A 21,045-nucleotide genomic window follows, 5' to 3' on the forward strand; every position below is an offset into this window, starting at 1 on the left:
GATCGGTTTTAGTGTAGGCTTAAGCTTAGGACAACATTTGGTGATATGCAAAATAAGACACATGCTGTATATGTATATGTTTATATATATATATATATATATATATATATATATATATATATATATATATATATATATATATAATATGTGTGTGTGTGTGTGTGTGTGTGTTAATATAAAGGAGGTTCAGGCATGAGCAATTTGGAAATATATTTCTAAATAAATATCCATCTATCATTCAGATCTATTAATACATGACATCTAGAAAATATCCATACAACATATATAGATCTAGGCTTATAGATATCCATAAAACATATGGATTGCTATTTATCCATATATCTGACTGACACCATTTAGTTCTGTTCAGAACGAAAGGTATTTTTATGGCTGATTACCATGGATGAAAGTATTGTTTTATAGGTTATAATTGTTCAATCATTATTGCCATTAGAACATGCATATCATTGTCATACACATATGTAGATTTTTTTTTTTCCCAGGAGTGATAAAATAATCTTTTGAAATGTAGGCAAGCAGCCTATAGGCCTAATTGATAAACCTGTGTTTTAGCCTACTGTTTATTTGTACCTGAACACTTCACTTAGGCTAGTGTGGGCTTTCTTGGTCTAATCCAAATGATTTTCAAACGTCTCTGATAAACTATGACTACATTGACTTGCCAGATCATCGGACACCAGTATGTCTGCATGAGCTGATATGTGACAGCAGATGTCGGACCACAATTAAAGCATAGTTTCTAAAGATCTAGACCTCATCCTTGAAGCATCCTCTCAGACGGCCAGGTGATGTGCGCGCACGTCTCCTATGGCAACCCGATGGATGAGAGCTGCTGATATTCACGTTATTCTCTGGAGGAGCTACCAGGGTGATGAAAGCAGCGTTGTTTGAATGCCGATACCTGCGTGTGTGTGTGTGTGTGTGTGTGTGTGTGTGTGTGTGTGTGTGTGTGTGTGTGTGTGTGTGTGTGTGTGTGTGTGTGTGTGTGTGTGTGTGTGTGTGTGTGTGTGTGTGTGATTTTGTACGTGCGTGATTGTGTACGTGCGTGATTGTGTGTGAGTGACAGTGCTGATGACAGCTCTCAGCTCTGGTATTTGTGCGGGTTAGGAGAGGGGTGGGAGGGGGTGGCGGGGGGGATCATGCTTTGTCATTGAAGTCCCACTTCAGCACGTCCGATGCTCAGCATGCTGCATCCCGATGCGCTCGCACGCGGTTCGGACTATACACCTGCTGCTGGATTAACATGCGTTCCCACTGCCGCCGTGTCCAGCACTACATGACCAACGTTCAAGATTCAGCCAGCCCAGCGTGCACTGGACACATCTGCACGTCTGAACTATTTTTAGGGTAGACAGAGGGGTGGAAGTGTCCAGGAATATTCGACCTGTCCTGCGGATGCGCCGTCACTGTTTGGTGCCTCAGTGCTCCCAGACTCAATTCATGATCGATCACTGTGTCTTCACAGGTTCTCCTTAGGGTCGCTCGTGTCCGTGGTGGCAGAGATGGAGAAATTTCAGAATAACATGCGCAAACGGCTTTATAGCTTGCCGCAAAATATTGGGCAAAAGCCCTGCGTGGTGTACGAAGGAGACAACGGCGACAAGGACATGAAGAGGAAAAGTATTGGTCTGAAACACATGCCCTCTCGGTCTCCCGCAAGCAGTTGCAAAAGCAACCAAGATACCACAAGTGTAGACATGGAGACAGACGTCAGTGTGAGGGCCAACCTGAATGGAGACTGTCGCTTTTTCAGAGCGAGCATCTCTTCAATCTCTGGACGGCACCCCCTCGGACCCGATCCGGCAGAGCACCGGCGCCTCATCCCAGAAGCAGACGCCAGCCTCACCGAGGGCTTACCGGGGGAGCACGGCCCCTGGACCCATGGGCAAGAGGCATTGGGGGACCCGGTTGCAACGCCGGGTTCGTCGTCTGTATTTGACCAGACGTGTTTCATCAAGTTGGAGGGGTCCGAGCAAAACATCGCCGCCGAGGACGAAAGGTTGTACCAAGCCGGCTTCATGCACCGGCAGTTCGGAGCGATGCTCCAACCGGGAGTCAACAAGTTCTCCCTGCGCATGTTGGGGAGCGAGCGGGCCGTGGAGCACGAGAGAGAACGCGTAAAGTCTGCTGGGTTCTGGATAATCCACCCCTACAGTGATTTTAGGTAATTGGTAAAGAATCATATGCAGTACATTCGCTGACATCAACTCTGTTAACAGGTGTCAGGGCTGCAGAATTATTGCCAAATGGTTTTATTGCCTTAAAAAATATTCAGTGTGACTTCTTTTATTTGACCATGGTAAAGAATTTACCTGCCCTGCTTAGTCACACGTTTATAGCCAAACTATAGCATTTCCTTTCCATTACGAGTTTTGTTTGTTTGTGTGTCTGTATTTGTGTCCGTGTCTGTGTGTGTGTGTGAGTGTGTGTGTGTGCGTGTGTTTGTGTCTATGTGTGTGTGTGTGTGTGTGTGTGTGTGTGTGTGTGTGTGTGTGTGTGTGTGTGTGTGTGTGTGTGTGTGTGTACATATATGTATTTTAGTGTGCATGTGTTTCCATTGTGTAATTGAGCATGATTCATAGTGATATTGAATGAGTGTGATATCCGCCTGTGTGTGTGGGTCTGTATGTCTATGACTGTTTCCATTTGTGTGTGTGCGTCTGTGTGTGTGTGTGTGTGTGTATACTGTACATATATTATATATAGATATATATATGTTTGTGTTTTAGATTACATGTGTGTCCATTGTAGTATTGAGCATAATTCATAGTGATATTGAGAGTGAGTGTGATATCTGCCTGTGAGTGTGACTCTGTATCTGTAGGCATGTGTCCATGATTGTGTGTGTGTTCCTGTGTGTGTGTCCCTGTGTCTGTGTGTGTGTTTGTGTGTGTGTGTGTGTGTGTGTGTGTGTGTGTGTGTGTGTGTGTGTATCTGTGTGCATCTCTGCTGTGCTGTTCTGTCACTATGCGTGCATTATATGCATTGCTCTACAATCTCCCATGAACTACATTTCGTCGCATGCTGCACAGAATCCCATTGCATGCTTTTTTTCGTTTATTTTTTCATGAGTGCCATGAAGGGATTTTTCATAACATTTAACCTTGAGGCCATCCTCATCATCATCCTCATCATCAGCATCTTCAGCATCATCATCAGCAGCAGCATCATCATCATCATCATCATCATCATCATCATCATCATCATCATCATCATCTTCTTCTTCATCATCATCTTCAGCATCATCCTCATCATCGGCAGCATCAGCAGCATCAGCAGGATCATCGTCATCATGTACCGCTGGCCAGTCGTACATGCAGATGTGTGTCACCACCTGCACAGTTGTCAGTGCACTCATCTGAATGAGACTTTCGATCATTCTGCGACTGCCCGGGATTACAGTGGGAGACCAGGGGTGGGGTGGGGGGGGGGGGGGGGGGGAATGGGGGTAATCAAAAGAGGGTAGCATGACCATCGGAGATATTAGAGGCCAACATCAGTGCAGATTATTAGGCCGCAATTAGTCTAATGGAGCAGAGATGGTGTGGGGTGGAGGTGGGGGGGAATGCAGAAAACACACACACACACACACACACACACACACACACACACACACACACACACACACACACACACACACACACACACACACACACACACACACACACACACACACACACAGAAGAGGGAGAGAGATGGATAGAGAAAGAGAGAGAGAGAGAGAGAGAGAGAGAGAGAGAGAAAGGTGAGAGAGAGAGAGAGAGAGAGAGAGAGAGAGAGAGAGAGAGAGAGAGAGAGAGAGAGAGAGAGAGAGAGAGAGAGAGAGAGAGAGAGAGAGAGAGAGAGAGTGAGAGAGAGAGATTGAAATGATAACGAGAATTCAGGACGTCCAGCTGACCAGATGTTGAGTGTGTGCGTGTGCGTGCCCTCATGTGTGAGTGTGTGGTGTCATTACTTTACCTAGTTTCGGGTCATGCTTCACAGCTGAGACCCCAAATGTCTTCCCGGGGGCTAGGCTGTGTGTTAAGTGCTGGCTCATCAACATTATGTATTTGTTTTATTTCACACGCATGCATGTATATTTTTTAATGCACTTTAATATGAATGATATGAGGAGATTATTGTAATGTAAACAGCGTTCATTCATTTGTGGGCAACCACTGTCCATTGTTAAGTGGTCCCTTGCCTGCAGCCAGCACCAGTCGCAGCGCTCCGCTGGCACACTAATGCAAACATTGTTAATGTGATTGCTGGTCAGCTGGGCCTGTCCAGGTGTGTGGTAAGCCACTGAGCCGACTGCAGGCTGTCGTGCTCTGACTGCTCTCTGGCAGCCCCAGTTAAGTATCTCTTGTACAAATGTGATCCCTTTTTCAGCTGTCCTGATTGATCTAAGCTCCTTTTCCCCAGTTTTAAGCCTTTTTGTTTTCACTTCACTTGTTTTAAACGGCCTTCTCTGGCTGCGCGCCCGTACACTCGGAACAGTGGTTCCGCAGAACCACACAATCTGTGGTTCTGCGGTGGCCGGTCCATCGACAGACACCTACGTCTGGATGTCTTGCTCAGTGCAACCAGTCCTCCTGCGTACGGCAACAGCGGCAGGTCCCACTGATGCTGCTGAGCCTGATCCGGCCTTTAGTCCGCACAGTGATGACGAGTGGCTCCTACAAAAGAGCAGGACAATGCGTGCTGTCAGCGGATGTCCCCGCATGCCAGGGCAGACTGCCTGGGACATCAGTATAATGCACCCTCTGGCCCCTCGCGGAGCTCCAGCTGTTCCCGTGTGTGCCGTGGGGCACGGTGACGTGGGCGGGGCGGGGGTAATGCCGCTAACTATCCAACATCTGGCCGATGGCGGGCTGACTCTTGGAGATAACACGGGTTCCCGAGGGAGATAACAGTAGATTTAGCCAAAGAGGGGATGTGCAATTAGGACCAGTGTGTCACCACAGAGACAACGGGTCGGATGAACGAGAGGCAGGACTCCAAATGCTTTGTTTGGCAGTGGACAACAGAAAGCTGATTAGCGCTAATGGAAGCCCCCACTGATGGGGGGGGGGGGGGGGGGGATAGGGGCAATCCACATTAAATGAAGTTTTAATGTGGTGGTTTGAACATCGAGGTCCGCATTCTAAATGAGTGCTTGACGCTTTTAATTCTTAACTCTCGGTTGTTTTATGTCTCAGCGCAGGGAATAAAGTCCAATAAAATTCGAATCCCTCTGCGTTATAGTACACTGGTACATTGTCAGCACAAATGTGGTTAAGGTGTGTGTGTCGACACGGTTGCTATCGAATTACAGTGAACCAGATTCAGTGAAACCCTCTGATAGGTCAGTATCTTGTCTGTTTACCGCTATCACCGTGGCGTGGCTCCCGGTTAAATAATATAACTAATAACAGCTCACGGCCGAACGCAAAGGCATGCATTCAATCGAATTAGCTTTCACTGGGGCTGTCGAATTACATTTTAGATGCCTTCTGATGAATGCATTGATTCATATATTGTTGGCGTGCAGGCTCAATGCCATTCAACACCTTAAGTGATGAACGGTTTGGATCATGATTGCACGGCTGTAGTGAAATGCATGCTTTTATGAAGGCACACATTTTGCAGTCAAGCTCTTCCATATCAGTTACAGAATACGAAAACAACAGCTCTCCATGAGACAAGTTCAGCATGATAATGAACCTGTTGGCTACAGAGTAGGCCTATATCAATGATTGTTCCCCTTTTGGTTAATCTTCATGCCTTCTATCTCAGCGATTATTAATAAGGCCAATGCTAATAAACAAAGGCTCTCAATGTTTGAGACGGGAATAGACGACATCTGGTCACCAAATACTGTTGAGTTGTCTCAAGGCGTGAAGTTTTGTGTTTTATCACATTGTGTTTATTTGTGTGCACCACGCGACTGACTACCAAACATGGCAACAATACTTAGATTAATAACGCCTCTTCTTCTTCATTTTAACTCTGTGGATACGGATGATATCAAGCCGATGACCTAAGATCACTTATCAAGCCGAATGTTTTACAGCAAAGTACAGCAAGGACTGCTTTAACAGCAAGTACAAAAATGTGTAAAATAGAGAAAGAGAGAAACCATGGCGCCTCGAATTCAGAGTGTGTGTCCCTCTGTGTTGCAGGTTCTACTGGGACCTGATCATGCTGCTGCTGATGGTGGGCAACCTGATCATCATCCCCGTGGGCATCACCTTCTTCAAGGACGAGCACACGCCCCCCTGGATCGTCTTCAACGTGGTGTCGGACACCTTCTTCCTCCTGGACCTGGTGCTCAACTTCCGCACGGGCATCGTGAAGGAGGACAACACGGAGATCATCCTGGACCCGCAGAAGATCAAGATCAAGTACCTGAAGAGCTGGTTCGTGGTGGACTTTGTCTCCTCCATCCCCGTCGACTACATCTTCCTCATCGTGGAGACGCGCATCGACTCGGACTTCTACAAGACGGCCCGGGCGCTGCGCATCGTCCGCTTCACCAAGATCCTCAGCCTGCTCCGCCTGCTGCGCCTCTCCAGACTCATCCGCTACATCCACCAGTGGGAGGAGGTGAGGGGGGGGTGGGGGGGTGGGGGGGTGGGGGGGTGGGGGGGCCCTGAGCCGGGGCGTCACAGTGTAGCTCGCCGTTTAGTCGGCCCCTGGGGGTTCTGTTAAACAGTGACAGCTCTCGTTGTCTCGCCCCAAGATGAATAGCTCAACAACCGCGCCTTTTAACCGGGAACACTGAATCCTGTGTGAGAGTGTTATGCCGCTGTGTACCGTTACAGGGAAGCGGACGTATTTTATCTGAGGCGCCTTACAGTTCATTCAGATAGATATCAATGAAGGGGCAGGGCTGGCTTTAAGTACAGGCACAGGGAGGCCTGTAGTGGTAGGCGGGAGACATTGGAGTCGAGCTCCTTAGCCATGACACTGTTAGAGCTATAATCTTTGCTATCCCATTCGCCCTATCCCTTTTACACGACTACTGCTATGCAAGTTCTTGAAAGAGAGAAATGCACCACTGAGAGTAAAGGTTGGAGTAAGGATTCCCCATTCAATGGAACTAGTCACATGATAGTTCTATTATATTGTACTGTCTGTCTCGTATCTCTCTCTAGCTCCCCCCCCCCCCCCCTACCCCGCCTCCCTCCCTTTATTATCTTTCTATAGGGTCTCTCTAATCAAACGCAAGCAGGGCGGCCATTAGTGATGATTGCAGATGATTATATAACATCTGCGACACAGCACAGAAGATGAACACGATTTGTTTAATCTTGCGTCGCTACACGCTGGTCTGATTTGTGGTACGGTTGGTATTAATCTTGCATTCATCCGTATGGTCTGCGACTGTGTCCCCCCAGGTGTTTCACATGACCTACGACCTAGCCAGCGCCATGGTGCGCATCATGAACCTGATCGGGATGATGCTGCTCCTGTGCCACTGGGACGGGTGCCTCCAGTTCCTGGTGCCCATGCTGCAGGACTTCCCCGCCGACTGCTGGGTCACCAGAAACAAGATGGTGGTCAGTGTGGATGGTCACGAGATGGCCGACTCCTGAGCATGTAGTGGTTACAGCAACAGCCCTTTTCTTATGGCGCACTATGACACTGGCGATGCAGTTCTTTGCTATAAGCCTCTTGTGTAGACTAACAGGGTTGCAGGAGTGTTTCAGAAACAATCAGGATTCCCAAGGAAACCAATGAAACAATTAATTTGCCCACATATCATACAATATCAGGCAATTGTAATTAAAGTGTGGTTACCACAACCGACGAGCTCAACTAAAGTGACCAATTTTCGGAGCACAATTTGAAAGCATCCAATTGTTAATCTTAAGCTTTGGTTGTAATACAATACAAGCAGTGCTTTTCAGCTTAGTGGCGTTAAGAGAACCAACAGTCACATTCAGTCACTTTTGTTCTGTTGGAAAGTAGCATTAGTGCAAAGACAACCAGAGCCTCACCCTCCTCCTGTCCGCCCCCTCTCTCCCCACCCCGCCCCCTCTGTCCGCAGAACGATACGTGGGGGCAGCAGTACTCGTACGCGCTGTTCAAGGCCATGAGCCACATGCTGTGCATCGGCTACGGTCTCTACCCCCCCATAGGCATGGCCGACGTGTGGCTCACCATTCTCAGCATGATCGTGGGCGCCACCTGCTTCGCCATGTTCGTGGGGCACGCCACCGCGCTAATTCAGTCGCTGGACTCATCGCGGCGTCAGTACCAGGAGAAGGTAGGCCTCTGGGTTTGGCCGTGTGGAAAACGTGGCCAATCAATATCCGACATCTAGTCCTTGTTGGATGTCACAGTGAGAATCTTTCAAGACACCAGGAACACTTTATTATTAAAATGTCATGACCGTGTTATATCCCTCACTCACATTATATATAAGTTGATGCTTGTTTCATAGTTCAATAAATAAATGTCAGTGACTCAACAAATTAATATGTTTGTTAAGACCTCTGTTAGGACCTATGATTAGCCATTTATTATTTTTTAATTATCTAGTTATTTAGATGTGTCCAACAGTTGTCTGGAGATAAGCCACTTTTATGGAGGTTTTCTGGGTAATAAATCAACTTTATTTCTGCCAAATAGGAACGATAAACATTCAGCCAATATCCAAATGAAATCCAAACTCCGACTGGATTTCCATAGCGATATGCACAGGTGTTCTTTTGGCTGTCACTCATGCCATTAATTATGGGTCTATTAATCTGCATGAATCTGTGCGCACCTTCCGTTACACCAATATGAAATAGGTCCAATTTGGGTAAATGAGACATGAATTTAAATGAGGCAGGCTGTGGGATGCCTGTCAACAAGGACAGAGATGTATAGAGTCTTAGTAAGGAAGGAAGGTAGAGCAAGAGGAATACTAAGACAATGGTACCCAACCTTGGGGATGGGGCCCATTTGGGGTCCCCTTATATGCTTATGGGATCGCATAATTTTACTCACATGAGCTAGATTTTGAATCTCCATTTTAGCAAACCATTTATTTTGATTTCAAAGGTCTCATAGATAGAGTGTAGTTGAGCGATTACATTCGCCAGAACATTAATATTAACGTCATGTGTTGATCCAGCAAAAATCGAATTGGGTCACAGGCCAAAAAAGGTGAAAGTGAGGGAACCACAGCTGTTAGGTCTTTACTGACCCGAGTGAGGCTGATGAACGCGGTGGTGAAAGCCGTCTGCCAGCCACTACCAGGCCTACATACTGTGTTCAAATGTCACCGGAGCACACACCTAAACTGGGCTGGGATTCAAGATGTTTGCAGTTGGGTATACTTTCACTAATACAGAAATCAAGTAGACTTTCACTTATAAAGATATCAAGTAGACTTTCACTAAAACAGAAATCAAGCAGTTTATACTCATTCAGAAATCAAATAGACTTTCACTCATACAGAAATCAGGTAGATTTCACTAATATAACAGATCTCTTCCTTTCTCTCATTCATTGTTTCCTTTAATCATCTTTTCTTCTTTTTTCAGATTCTCAATTAGCATTTATTCCTCAATATTAATTCTAACATTAATTATAAAGATATATAAGATACATAATTATATCAAAATATTTTTAACAAATATGAATACAAATATTCATTATTATCAATGAATGAATTCATTCTCAATTTATATTATTATTAGAGCTGTCAAGCGATTACAATATTTAATCGTGATTAATCGCATTAATGTCATAGTTAACTCACGATTAATCGTGATTAATCGCAAATTATTTTTCTATGCTAAATATCCCTTGATTTTTTTGTCCCATAATTCTTCTCATTTTAATTCTCTTATCAACATGGTGAAATGCATCGGCTTGCCTTGTGCAAATGATTTTTTATTGATAACAACATTGGCAAATACTGATCAAAACAGGACGATACAAAAAAAGAGCCTATAGTGCAATTAAACGACTGCTTTGAACAAATGTCATTTGAACATAGCAGTCAGGCTACTGCTTCTTTGTTTTGATCCAAAGAAAAAAAAAATATATTATTATTTTTTTGTAAATAAAATAATTGCGTTAATCACGCGATAATTTTTTAACGCCTTTAAAATTGGTTTGCGTTAACGCCGTTAATAACGCGTTTAACTGACAGCTCTAATTATTATTTATGTATATATTTATGTATGTTTTTTCAGTTGGTAAAATAACCATCAACAACAAACATTTCAAACGACGTGTTGTTGTGCTTCAGTACAAACAGGTGGAGCAGTACATGTCCTTCCACAAGCTTCCCGCCGGCATGCGACAGAGGATCCACGACTACTACGAACACCGCTACCAGGGCAAGATGTTCGACGAGGAGAGCATCCTGGAGGAGCTGAACGAGCCGCTGCGAGAGGTACGATGTCATCCATCCATCCACATCCTCATCTTCTTCATCATCACGTCATCCTGGTCTTCTGCTGCACAAGAAATGTTAGAGTTGTTTGGACAATTTTATCCTAGGGGACTGACAGTCAACTCATGACATTAAGAAGCAGGTAGGCCATCTTTGATCAAGAAGGCCAACAGGTAAGCTGCAGAGATCTGTGATCGACCCCGGTGTGTATTGGGCAAGGTAGCGAGCTCGCTAGGTGACGCAACACTCTTGTGTAGGAATAACCTGATCATATGTTAACATTCGACTTAAGTAGTCTGTCCCCACATTAACCGGGTCTGTCTCCGCAGGAGATCATTAACTTCAATTGCCGGAAGCTGGTGGCGTCCATGCCTCTCTTCGCCAACGCTGACCCCAACTTTGTGACGTCGATGCTGACCAAGCTCCGCTTTGAGGTGTTCCAGCCCGCCGACTACATCATCAGGGAGGGCACCATTGGCCAGAAGATGTACTTCATCCAGCACGGGGTAGTCAGCGTCCTCACCAAGAACAGCCAGGACACCAAGCTCTCCGATGGCTCCTACTTTGGAGGTATTTGACTTGTCTTTGTCTGGCCTGACTCTGCAAGAGTTGCAATCCCGGTTATCTTTGAGCGAGGGATTTGATCCATGGGGTCTTGTGTGGCCTGCGAACAGGGGCTAGGATTCCCAAAGCCTGCAAGGGGACTTTCCTCCCATAGCATAAGCCATTGATTCGGCAGATTAACTTCTGTCGGACTGTGGGAAAACAGCGGCCATCATCTCCTTAAAAGCGGGATTTAGTGCAGAGTGAAGCTTTGTGAAGTCTCTCTCCTCCATTTGGGTTCAGAATGTTAACACTGTGCATTTAAGCTACTCTTCACAGGCAAGTTGTCACACGGTATTGAACAAAAAAAACTTACTGCCTAAATGTACAGCATTGGTGAACATAAATGAAAAAAGAGAAAGCTCATTTTCGGCTTTTTCCTTTCTCTTTAATACATATCTGTCCTTGGAAATGTTTCCGCGTTTCAAAATAGAGCAGTCTTTCATTAGTTATTTATTTATTTTCTGAGCTGGCTGGACAGATGAGGTCAGGACAAACTGTAAGCTGTTAAAATTGTATTAAGTGCTCCATCTGCGAAGTTCAGGAGCAATGGCAAACGATGATGAAAAGTTGACGCCAAAAAGTATTTTGTGAAAAGCACTGACGACACTTTAACACGCTTTGCCTCGCGTTCGCCGCCTCAGAAGTATGAATAGGTGCTAAGGCATACCGACAAAATATCGAGAGAGAACATTCAGTATGGAGAATGTCATCTGTCATGTCTTTCACTATTTAACCATTAAAGATAACCCTTCCTCAATGCAGAGATCTGCCTGCTGACTCGAGGCAGAAGAACAGCCAGCGTGCGAGCCGATAACTACTGCCGCCTGTACTCCCTGTCCGTGGACAACTTCAACGAGGTCCTGGAGGAGTACCCCATGATGAGGAGGGCCTTTGAAACCGTGGCTCTCGACCGCCTAGACCGCATCGGTAAGATCTCAGCGATAACATCACAAAGCTTTGCAGCTGACACTGCTGATCCTTTGTGGCGATAATGCCTCCCAACAGGCCTGAATGCAACCAAGCTAGTAATACCTATTTTTTAATAAACCCCAGTTTAAAAACGTGTCATTATTTTTCTCTTTCCACAGGTAAGAGAAACTCTGTGCTTCAATCCAAAGTCCTGCACCACCAGAGCGCAGGCACCCTCAACCTGCAGGAGAATGAGATCATCCAGAGGATCGTCCAGCACGACCGAGACATGGCCCAGTGCACCCAGCTCATCCAGAAGGCCGCCGCGGCCGCCCAGAGCCTCAGCCCCCTCCCGGCCTCTCCCTCCCCCACCTCCGTGATCTGGGCCCCGCTGCTCCAAGCCCCCCTTCAGGCTGCGGCGGCCACCACCCCCCTGGCCCTGGCGTTGGCCCACCACCCCCAGCTGCCCCCCATCATGTTCCACCACCCCATTTTGCAGGGCTGCGCCTCCTTCGGGGACCCCTCGGGACCCCCCAGGAGGTACCTCACCGGCGCCAACGTGGCCGCTGCCGCCGTGGGCTCTGGGTCGCCCCCCAGGGTGAGCGCCTCGGTCCTGGCCTCCCTCGGGGTGCAGCATCTCTCCGCGGTGGCCCCCACGTCGCCCACGCTCCCCTCTCGCCCCGCATACACGTCCGGATCTCAGGCCTTTACCCCTCTATCGTCGCCTCTACCTCAGTCCATCCACCAGGCCTATCCCCACCACCCTCCGGCCCCTCAGTGCAGCATGCCCTCAGCCTTCCCCGTCAGCCAGGCGTCCCTCTCGTCCATCTCCTGCACCGCTCAGCTTCACCCCCATCCCCGGCCCTCGGATTCCTTCCACCTGCACGGCCCGCCAGGGAGGCTGCCGGGGAGGTTCCCCGCCCCCTCGACCCCCACCGTGACCCCGCTGATGTCCGGCCCGGTCAGCCCCGTCCTGGGCCAGATGCAGCACAGCTCTCACCACCAGCAGAGCTACCACGCCAGCGCCCCCCCGACGGCCGCCTGCCACGAGAGGGCGGCCAGCAGCACGTCCAGCGGTCCGAGCGTCTCTCCCTTCCCCATCGTCACCAACGTGCAGCACGCCGCGGGTGGACACTGGGTGGCGGCAGAGCCACCGTTGGCCGGATCTGGGAACGTGTACGGGGCCTCCGCCTCGCTGACGCACCAGGGTCTGACGGGCCTCCAGTCGGCCTTCCTGCCCCAGGTTCTCACGGAGCACTCGGCCCTCGCCTCGCTGGCCCAGTACGGCTCTAAGGAGGGGTCCCCCTGCTGCACGCCACCGGTCCCCAGTCCCATCATCCAGAGCCCCGTGAGGGCGAGGAACGGGCCCCCGGCGGATTCCCCCTCCAGCCCCGCCAGCTCCTACGGCCCCTTGTTGACTCCTCAGACCTTATCCCCCTCCTGGGTGGCCAGCGGCCCCAGAGAGAGACCAGAGTCCACTCTGGTGGATCTCCACAGCCAGGAGATAAAGACCATCTCGGGCTCATACCAGGGGGCTGTCGGTCCGAGCTCTTTTGCCGACGTGTCCGGGGGTCCGTCGTACATTACCTTCTCTACATCAGCAACAGCCAGCAATAAAGCTCAGTTCAGCGGTCAGGCGAGCCCCGTGCGTGGAGCTCTCTTGGAGCCCGGGGCCGAGCCACACAACCAGTACCTGGGGGTCCACCGGTCGCCCGATCGCACGTCACCCTCAGAGACCATAGAAATAGAACACACACATTCAAAACTGCCCTCCAACTTGTGACGTTGAAACACATCCTCCCGTGTCGTGGTGAGATGTTTTGTTCAACTGTTTTTGGAGTTTTGTTTTTAAGGACGTGGCTGGAAGGTGGGGTGTGAACTATATCACAAAGCGACGTTGGTCTTTTTTTCTACACAGAGTGGTCGGAGAGAGGAAATTAATGGACAATGCTGAGTATTTTTCTACAGGATATTGTTACTTTGAATATGGTAATAAGGTATATAAATCGAATCCCTCATGAAATAATGTATTGACTCATAGCCAGCTTATATTGTATGTTATTTGTTAAAAATGCTCTTGTATGATTATTTTTTGGTGTAAAAGCTACTGTGTTTTATTTAGGGATGATCAGGAATCCCTGCTTTCCTTCCTCAGTCCTCTCATGTCGTGTGAATGTAGGTTCAAAGAGAAACAGACTTTTGTGCACCTCTGCTCCAAAACTTCAGAGCTCACCCACTGCGACTCTGTTGGCGATGGTATGTCTTCCAACGTATTGACTGCAATAGCTGTGACGCAAATGCTTTGGTAGCGCATTCACTTTTCAAAGACCAACGGCATTGAAGTTTTGAATGTCACGTATTGTCGACAGATGGTTATGCACTTTAAAAGAGAAGAGAAGTGGTTTCTAAAGGATGTTTTAGAGAGGTGATGGTGGGTGTATTTCCGGTTGGGTTAATAGATAGAGATGATATGACAGAAGATGTATTATAGAGGCTTGATGATAGAGGGAGTGTGAGAGAGGCTGTATGATAGAGGCTGTATGATAGAGGCTGAATGATAGAGGCTGTATGATAGAGGCTGAATGATATGAGGTTGTAGGTTGATGGCAGGGAGGTCACTTGCACACGTCACCTTGTCGTCGGGCTGAAGTGCTCTCTCTCTCGCTGTAGCGTGGGAGATTGCTCCATTACTGTTGCTAGGTAATGTCCCGGTGGAAAAAGAAGGTATAGAATATATACGCCTGAACCAAAGCTTGGTGTCCAGTGAGCACTGAATGCAATAATCAGCATATTTATCTTTTGGGTTGTTTTTTCGAATTAAAAATGTGTTATACTGTGAAATGAAGCACATTTCCTTTTAAGAGGGAAATTGTAGAGGGGTCGGTGCGGGAGGAATGGAGGAAAGAAACCGTCCGGTGGCTGCCAGCTCTTTGCACTGTGAGTGATCTGAATAGTTTCTCGCACCAATCTTAAGGGCTAGTGTTGGTGACTTAGTGACCTAGCGCTCATGAGAAAGGCCCCTCTATGAATCATCCTGCTGCATATTTGTATAATATTGTTTCCATCTTACAAAGTTGAAATCTGTAAAAAAAAAAAAAAAAAAAAAGACGCCTGGCAAGATATGTTGAATCTATACTCCGATAGCTTTTTTTTTACTTTGATTACTATTTTTCTCAAGGAATCCCGCTTTCCTAAAAACTGTACACATCCTCAACACCTTTATGCTAGATCTTTAATTCCATGTGGTTAACGTTGCGTCCGTTTCGGCGCCGCTGATTGACTTAAGGAACCGCCATCCGTTGGTCAAAAGGTCAGGCCTCTCTCTGGGGGAAGACCCGCCAGGGACCGACGGCTCCTGGTTGCTAAGCGACGGGGCCCGAGGGGCCGGCGGGTGACCCTGCAGTGAATAGAGTGATCAAATCAGTCAGGAGCTGGTCACCACCAGTGGACCAGATCAACCCCTCACTCCTCATTACCCCCCCCCCCTCCATGCCCACTCTCTCTCTCTCCCTCTCCCTCGCTCTCCCCCCTCCTCACTGCAGCATCTGGAGAGGGCTTTGGCATGAGTTTAATATTGTGTTACATTGAGCCCAATTTTATTTATTTATTTATTTATTAGTTGTGTTGTTTTTTTATTTCAACTGGGAGAGTCTGCCCGTGTCGTGGGATTTGGCTTTCGGCATCAACAAGTCAACATCTATTTATTTATTCAAGCATTTATTTCATTTGTATTACTTTGGGCTGCCTTTTTGACTTACCAAATCACATTATTCCATCACGTGTGTGTTGTCGGTCTTATACATTTATTTTAGCTATTGAATTCAATGCAATAAAATAACATATGGTACATACGGCTGCCGAACCAGATTTTATTTGGTATTTAAATACATCAACATGTGTATTATAACATGTTACATGAGAGAGAATCATGTATCATGCGGAGGTCCCTAAGCTTAGGGTGGATTAGGAGCAATTCACAGCTACAGCATTGTCTATCACTAACATGGACAAAGTCTGGGTTATTCCATGCAATTTCCTTTTGTGGTTTATTACAGAGAAGCTGCTCGGACACGCTACCACAGCGATCCCCACCGGGGATTAATTTACAGAGCTGGTTCGTACAAATGCTGAGGCCTTGGGATGCTACCGACTGATCCCTGAACTCAACACTAGATGGTGTGTTTGTTTTAGGTTCGGTGGATCCGGTGTCTCTCTTAATGTAGAATCAATAGTCCGCAGGGTGTAGTTTACTCAAAATATCAACCATGTATTTCAGATATAAACACTCACTAAGTGTATTGTCTAAACAAGACAGGAAGATAGATAGCTAGATAGATGACAAACGGAGAGATTGATAGATCGATAGACAGACAGAGGGATTGAAAGTTAGATAACAACAAGAAAGCATTTGATGTTGATTATTTGTTTATTGTTAATTGATGTTGTTTATTTTTAAATCCATGTCACGTCACTTCCACAATCCAGATGGCCACTGAACTGAACAAATGTCTGCATTAGAACTCATCCACATGTTCACCTCAAGTTCCCAGCTTCCAAACCAAAAGGTCTGACATGGCGTTCTGTGGTAACAATGCAAAATCAATCAGACACAAACTAACATGACAAAATAGAGATGACAGAACATCATAAAATAATTTGCATGTATTTGCCTCAGGACAGACACACACTAATGGAAGAGGACCCAGACAGTGAGTAACACATCTGTAGATCACACAAGTGGAATCAGGGCGGGTAGGTGGAGGAGGACTGCGGGTTACAATCGGGTGGGCCTTCGTTCTGCTGTCGTTCTGTGTGGGGTGACTGTCTCAGAAGGCTCGGGGACCGGCCTTGTGGAGGTGGAGGTGACAGTGGTCCTCTATAGAAGTTGGACTGAAGGGAGAGGAGAGACGGAGGGCTTTTCTAATGCCCCAGGAGGGGGCGTGTAGGGTGTAGGGGGGGGGGGGGGGTCAGGTGGTTCAAGGCACCAGGACAACACGCATGGTGTTGGTGTACCCTGCGCCCGGGCGCCAGCCGGTCACTACCAGGATGACGTCGCCGGACTTCAGGAAGTTGTGGTGCTTGCCTGGAGGTCACGCAACAGAGGAGGAGAGTTCAGAGAGATGTTTACAAAGCAGTTAAAGATTCCCAAATTAGACATGTTAGTGTCTCTGCTACGATGTTCGACCCACGGCCGAAAGGCACAGGGTTTGATCCCGCGTGGCTGAAAGCAACTTGCTTTTCAAATTAATTATCTCAAGTATCTAAATTCCCTGTAAGTCACTTTGGTTAACCAAATTCCGATTTATTACTGAATAGCTAATAGTAAAACCATTCCCCTTCGCACAAGCTGCATAGGACAGCGGTGGTGGTTGTCATGGCGACGTTCGCTCACCATACTCCAGGGCAAAGTTGACCCTCTGGTCCACGTCCTCGGCCCAGACGTCGTTGGCGGGCTTGGTGTAGAGGACGGGGTAGATCCCGCGGTATAGGTGGGCCTGGCGGGCCGCCTGCCCGCACCGGGTCACGGCGATGATGGGGGAGCGGGGCCTGTACCGGGACAGCAGGTGGGCTGACCTGTGGGCCGAACCAGCCAATGGGAGGCACTGCTTAGATACACATTTTAATCCATATTCAAATATCTGTATTTCTATATATATGTAATGATATATGTTTGAAGGAATAGATTCGAGGCATTTATACACCGTATTCACTGCAACAAAACAAATGTATGAAGCAGTGCTTAGATACACATTTGAATGTACAAAATATTTGTATTTTTACATATTTGTAATGTTAAATAATTCAAAGCATGTATGCATGTTGTTCAGTGCAACAAAACAAACGTATACTGCAGTATCTGTCCTTGTGGAATAACGTCTACCAGCAGGCTGGACAGGCTGTGACTGCATGCGTGAACTCAACAGGGAGGCTGATATACAGAGGGAGATAAAATTAGCTTGGGGGAAATGCTAGGGTTCAGATCTCCAAAGGTCAGCGAGGGAGCCATGCAGCAGCTCTCCTGTGCCAGCCGCCAGGCCTTCTGTTAGGGGGCCTGGGGACTTATGATCGGGCACTCAGCTGAGGAAAGACCGTGACTCAGAGGACGCATTCCAATAAGGCTCGTACAGCAGACTGCATCATGGGACTGCTTTTGGCGATGCTGCACTATTTTCTGATGCCTCGGGGTGTGATTATGTGTAGTAGTCGTGTAGTAAATAACCTAAGCTAATTAAAACTGTTTTATTTTACCATGCTTTGAATGAGTAACCCCGGGGCGCTTTCAAACACAACAATGTCTCCCCATAATCAATCAATCACTTCAATGTTCAAAACACAATTATTACCGATAACATTCCTATGCTCCTATACATCCGAAATGGAGGCGGTCATTACGATTTTCACGTCCCGATTTACAAGCCCTATAAGTGCTTTAATGTTACTCTACGGTTTATATATTCCCACACAGAAAGTGTTTTGGGGATTTTTCAACCAGGCCATTAGAAATGTGGCCATGAAGAAATATGGCCACAAAAAAGTCTGAACGTTGTCCCAAATCGACAGCTCAGCTGTCCCAATTCCAGGCTGCTTGTTCTACTTTACCTACTGCTCCGCTCACTGACACTCGGTGATAAAGTGAACGAGCCACAGGGAGCGAGAGGTAGGGAAACGTTTTGGAATGGAGCCGGAGGGTTAGCGTTGCCATGGGAGTGGGTGTGGGGGTGATGGGGAGGGGGGGGGGGGGGGGGGCGTACGGACCTGCCGGTCTTGGTGAGCACCACGATGGCGCTGGCGCAGCACTTGAAGGACGCCTCGACGGTGCCGATGGCGATGGCCTCTGTGGGGTCGCGCGTCAAGTGGGAGGTGCGGCGGAGCTCCTCGAACATCTGCCTGTGGTACATGGCCGCCTCGGCCTCACGGGCGATCTGAGGGAGAGAGAGGGAGCGAGGGAGAGAGAGGGGGAGTGGGGGGAGGGAGAGAGAGGGGGGAGGGAGGGAGAGAGAGAGAGGGGGGGTGATGAGAGAGAGGGAGAGAGGGGGACAGAGAGAGAGGGGGAGGTGAGGGAGAGATAGAGAGAGAGGGAGGGAGAGAGAGAGAGGGGGGGGGAGGGGGGTGAGGGAGAGAGAGGGGGGGAGAGGGAGAGAGGGGGGAGAGAGAGAGGGAGGGAGAAAGAGGGAGGGAGCGAGATAGAGGGGGGGGAGAGAGAGAGAGAGAGGAGGGGGAGAAGGAGGGGGAGAGATAGAGAGAGAGAGGGAGGGAAAGAGAGGGGGTAGAGAGAGACAGACGGACGGACAGGACTTGTGAATCACAAATAAACCCCTATCTTAAACTTATTTAGATGTTAGTTTAACACAATATACCAATGTAACACACTTTAAAACCTATAATATGCCTTGTCCTGTCTCAATCCCACCCCTGTTGTAGTTGTCCTAGTATTAGTTTTAGTGATGCAGCAAATAAGGACAGTTGGTGATGAAAGAGTTAGGTTAACGCAAAACAGTCAGCTGCTGGGGACACCTGCATACCTGGGATGCACAGCGGGCCCTGAGACTAACGTCCGGGAAGCGCTGTGGTTCTGCGCTGCGGATCCAGAGAGCCACACAAAGCCAACGAGCAGCACAAAACCACACACAAGCATGGGTGAGAGGGGACGCATAGGTGGGGTGAGGTGGTGGTGAGAGAGAAACAGAGACAAAGCTGGTTCAACACATCATGTACGAGCATCGAGTCATAAATCCAGAGGTAAGCATTAGTCAACATTCCATGCACGCACGCACCAAGGTGAATAATGATGATGCGTTTTTTATCACATAATCTAGAAATACAAAACATTTCAGCAAGAAGGATGCAAATGTCTAAGGATTTATTTTGATGCATTGTTTGGTTTGTACATCGTTTTCAAAATCTTCGGCCTTGCACCTTTCATCAATAGAAACAGCCCATGCCAAAGAAATGAATCATACTGATGCAGATAGTTTATGAAAATAATTTAAAACAAATCTCCCAACCTCACTTCCCTGTTTCTCACAACCACTCTGCATTAAGTCGACTTGTTTTTAGATACATGCTCATGCAGCATTCCCGTTGTATGAATCGATTTATCTCAGCCAAACATCTCTGCTTAATGACTAAAACCTGCCCCCTCACCACCTACTGACAGTAGTCATTAATCAGCACTTATGCTACTTCTGGATGCCCCTGATTCTGACATGGTTGTGTGTGTGTTTTTGTGTGTGTGTGTGTGTGTGTGTGTGTGTGTGTGTGTGTGTGTGTGTGTGTGTGTGTGTGTGTGTGTGTGTGCGTTTGCATGTGCGTGTGAGTGTGTGTGCACTAGCGTACCCTGTGCTGTGTAAAGCGGCGGTGATGTGCGTGTGCGCGTGTGTGTGTGTGTGTGTGTGTTAGTGTGTGTGTGCGCCCTAGCTTACCTTGTGTTGCATCATCACGGCCTCCAGGGGGTAGTCCCCCTTGGCGGTCTCCCCGCTCAGCATGATGGTGTCGTTGCCGTCCAGCACGGCATTGGCCACGTCGCTGGCCTCGGCGCGGGTGGGGCGGGGCTTCTTGATCATGCTCTCCAGCATCTAACAGAACCAGACACGGACAAATGCATGTTCGCAGCGTAAGTGAGCCGAAGGGACATCGCAGTGACGTCACCCACTGTTAGTCTCTGGGGTTCGTGTTTTAGGACAGCTATGGCCATTTTCAAAGGAGTGCAGCTCATGTGTCTTATTCTTTGTACGACGTCATCTTGTCCTCAGCCAATCGGGTTACGCTTTCACGACAGCGGAGAACGTGGATAACACACCTGTGTTGCACACGTGATGGGCTTTCCGATCCTGTTACACCGGCCGGTCATCATCTTCTGGGCGATGAACACCTTCTCGGTGGGGATCTCAATGCCCAGGTCGCCGCGGGCAACCATGATGCCGTCACTGGCCTCCAGGATCTCGTCGAACCTTTGCAAATCGATAAGGAATCAATGACGTACGTTATCATCACCTTCCATTCATCAACTCACATCCATATTCATGTCACAGAGGAGCAGGTAGGGGGATGGGCGTCCATCTTGAGAATACCCCTCACCTGCGCACGCCCTCGTGGTTCTCCAGCTTGCTGATGATCTTGATGTTCTTGCCCTTCTCGCCCAGCAC

The 21,045-nt window shown here is 48.0% G+C and overlaps 2 protein-coding genes across 2 annotated transcripts in view; one reads left to right on the forward strand and one right to left on the reverse strand.

The window, feature by feature from the left end:
* The first annotated feature begins 1,203 nt into the window (after positions 1-1,203).
* Positions 1,204-15,746, forward strand: hcn4l (hyperpolarization activated cyclic nucleotide-gated potassium channel 4l). Its single transcript, XM_030365923.1, has 8 exons — positions 1,204-2,185; positions 6,168-6,591; positions 7,386-7,547; positions 8,039-8,257; positions 10,238-10,384; positions 10,714-10,954; positions 11,753-11,917; positions 12,079-15,746. Exons 1-8 carry the CDS (start codon positions 1,524-1,526, stop codon positions 13,680-13,682), a joined length of 3,624 nt encoding a protein of 1,207 aa, XP_030221783.1. The 5' UTR covers positions 1,204-1,523; the 3' UTR covers positions 13,683-15,746.
* A 560-nt stretch (positions 15,747-16,306) lies between these two features.
* Positions 16,307-21,045, reverse strand: part of pkmb (pyruvate kinase M1/2b) — a gene marked incomplete in the record, with an annotated part of 6,947 nt that continues 2,208 nt past the window's right edge. The window contains 6 exon segments of the mRNA XM_030365900.1: positions 16,307-16,982; positions 17,292-17,473; positions 18,656-18,822; positions 20,323-20,475; positions 20,700-20,850; positions 20,978-21,045. Coding sequence (XP_030221760.1) covers positions 16,876-16,982; positions 17,292-17,473; positions 18,656-18,822; positions 20,323-20,475; positions 20,700-20,850; positions 20,978-21,045 — 828 coding nt within the window.

This window comes from Gadus morhua, chromosome 9 (genome assembly GCF_902167405.1).
Source record: "Gadus morhua chromosome 9, gadMor3.0, whole genome shotgun sequence".
Taxonomy (NCBI): domain Eukaryota; kingdom Metazoa; phylum Chordata; class Actinopteri; order Gadiformes; family Gadidae; genus Gadus; species Gadus morhua.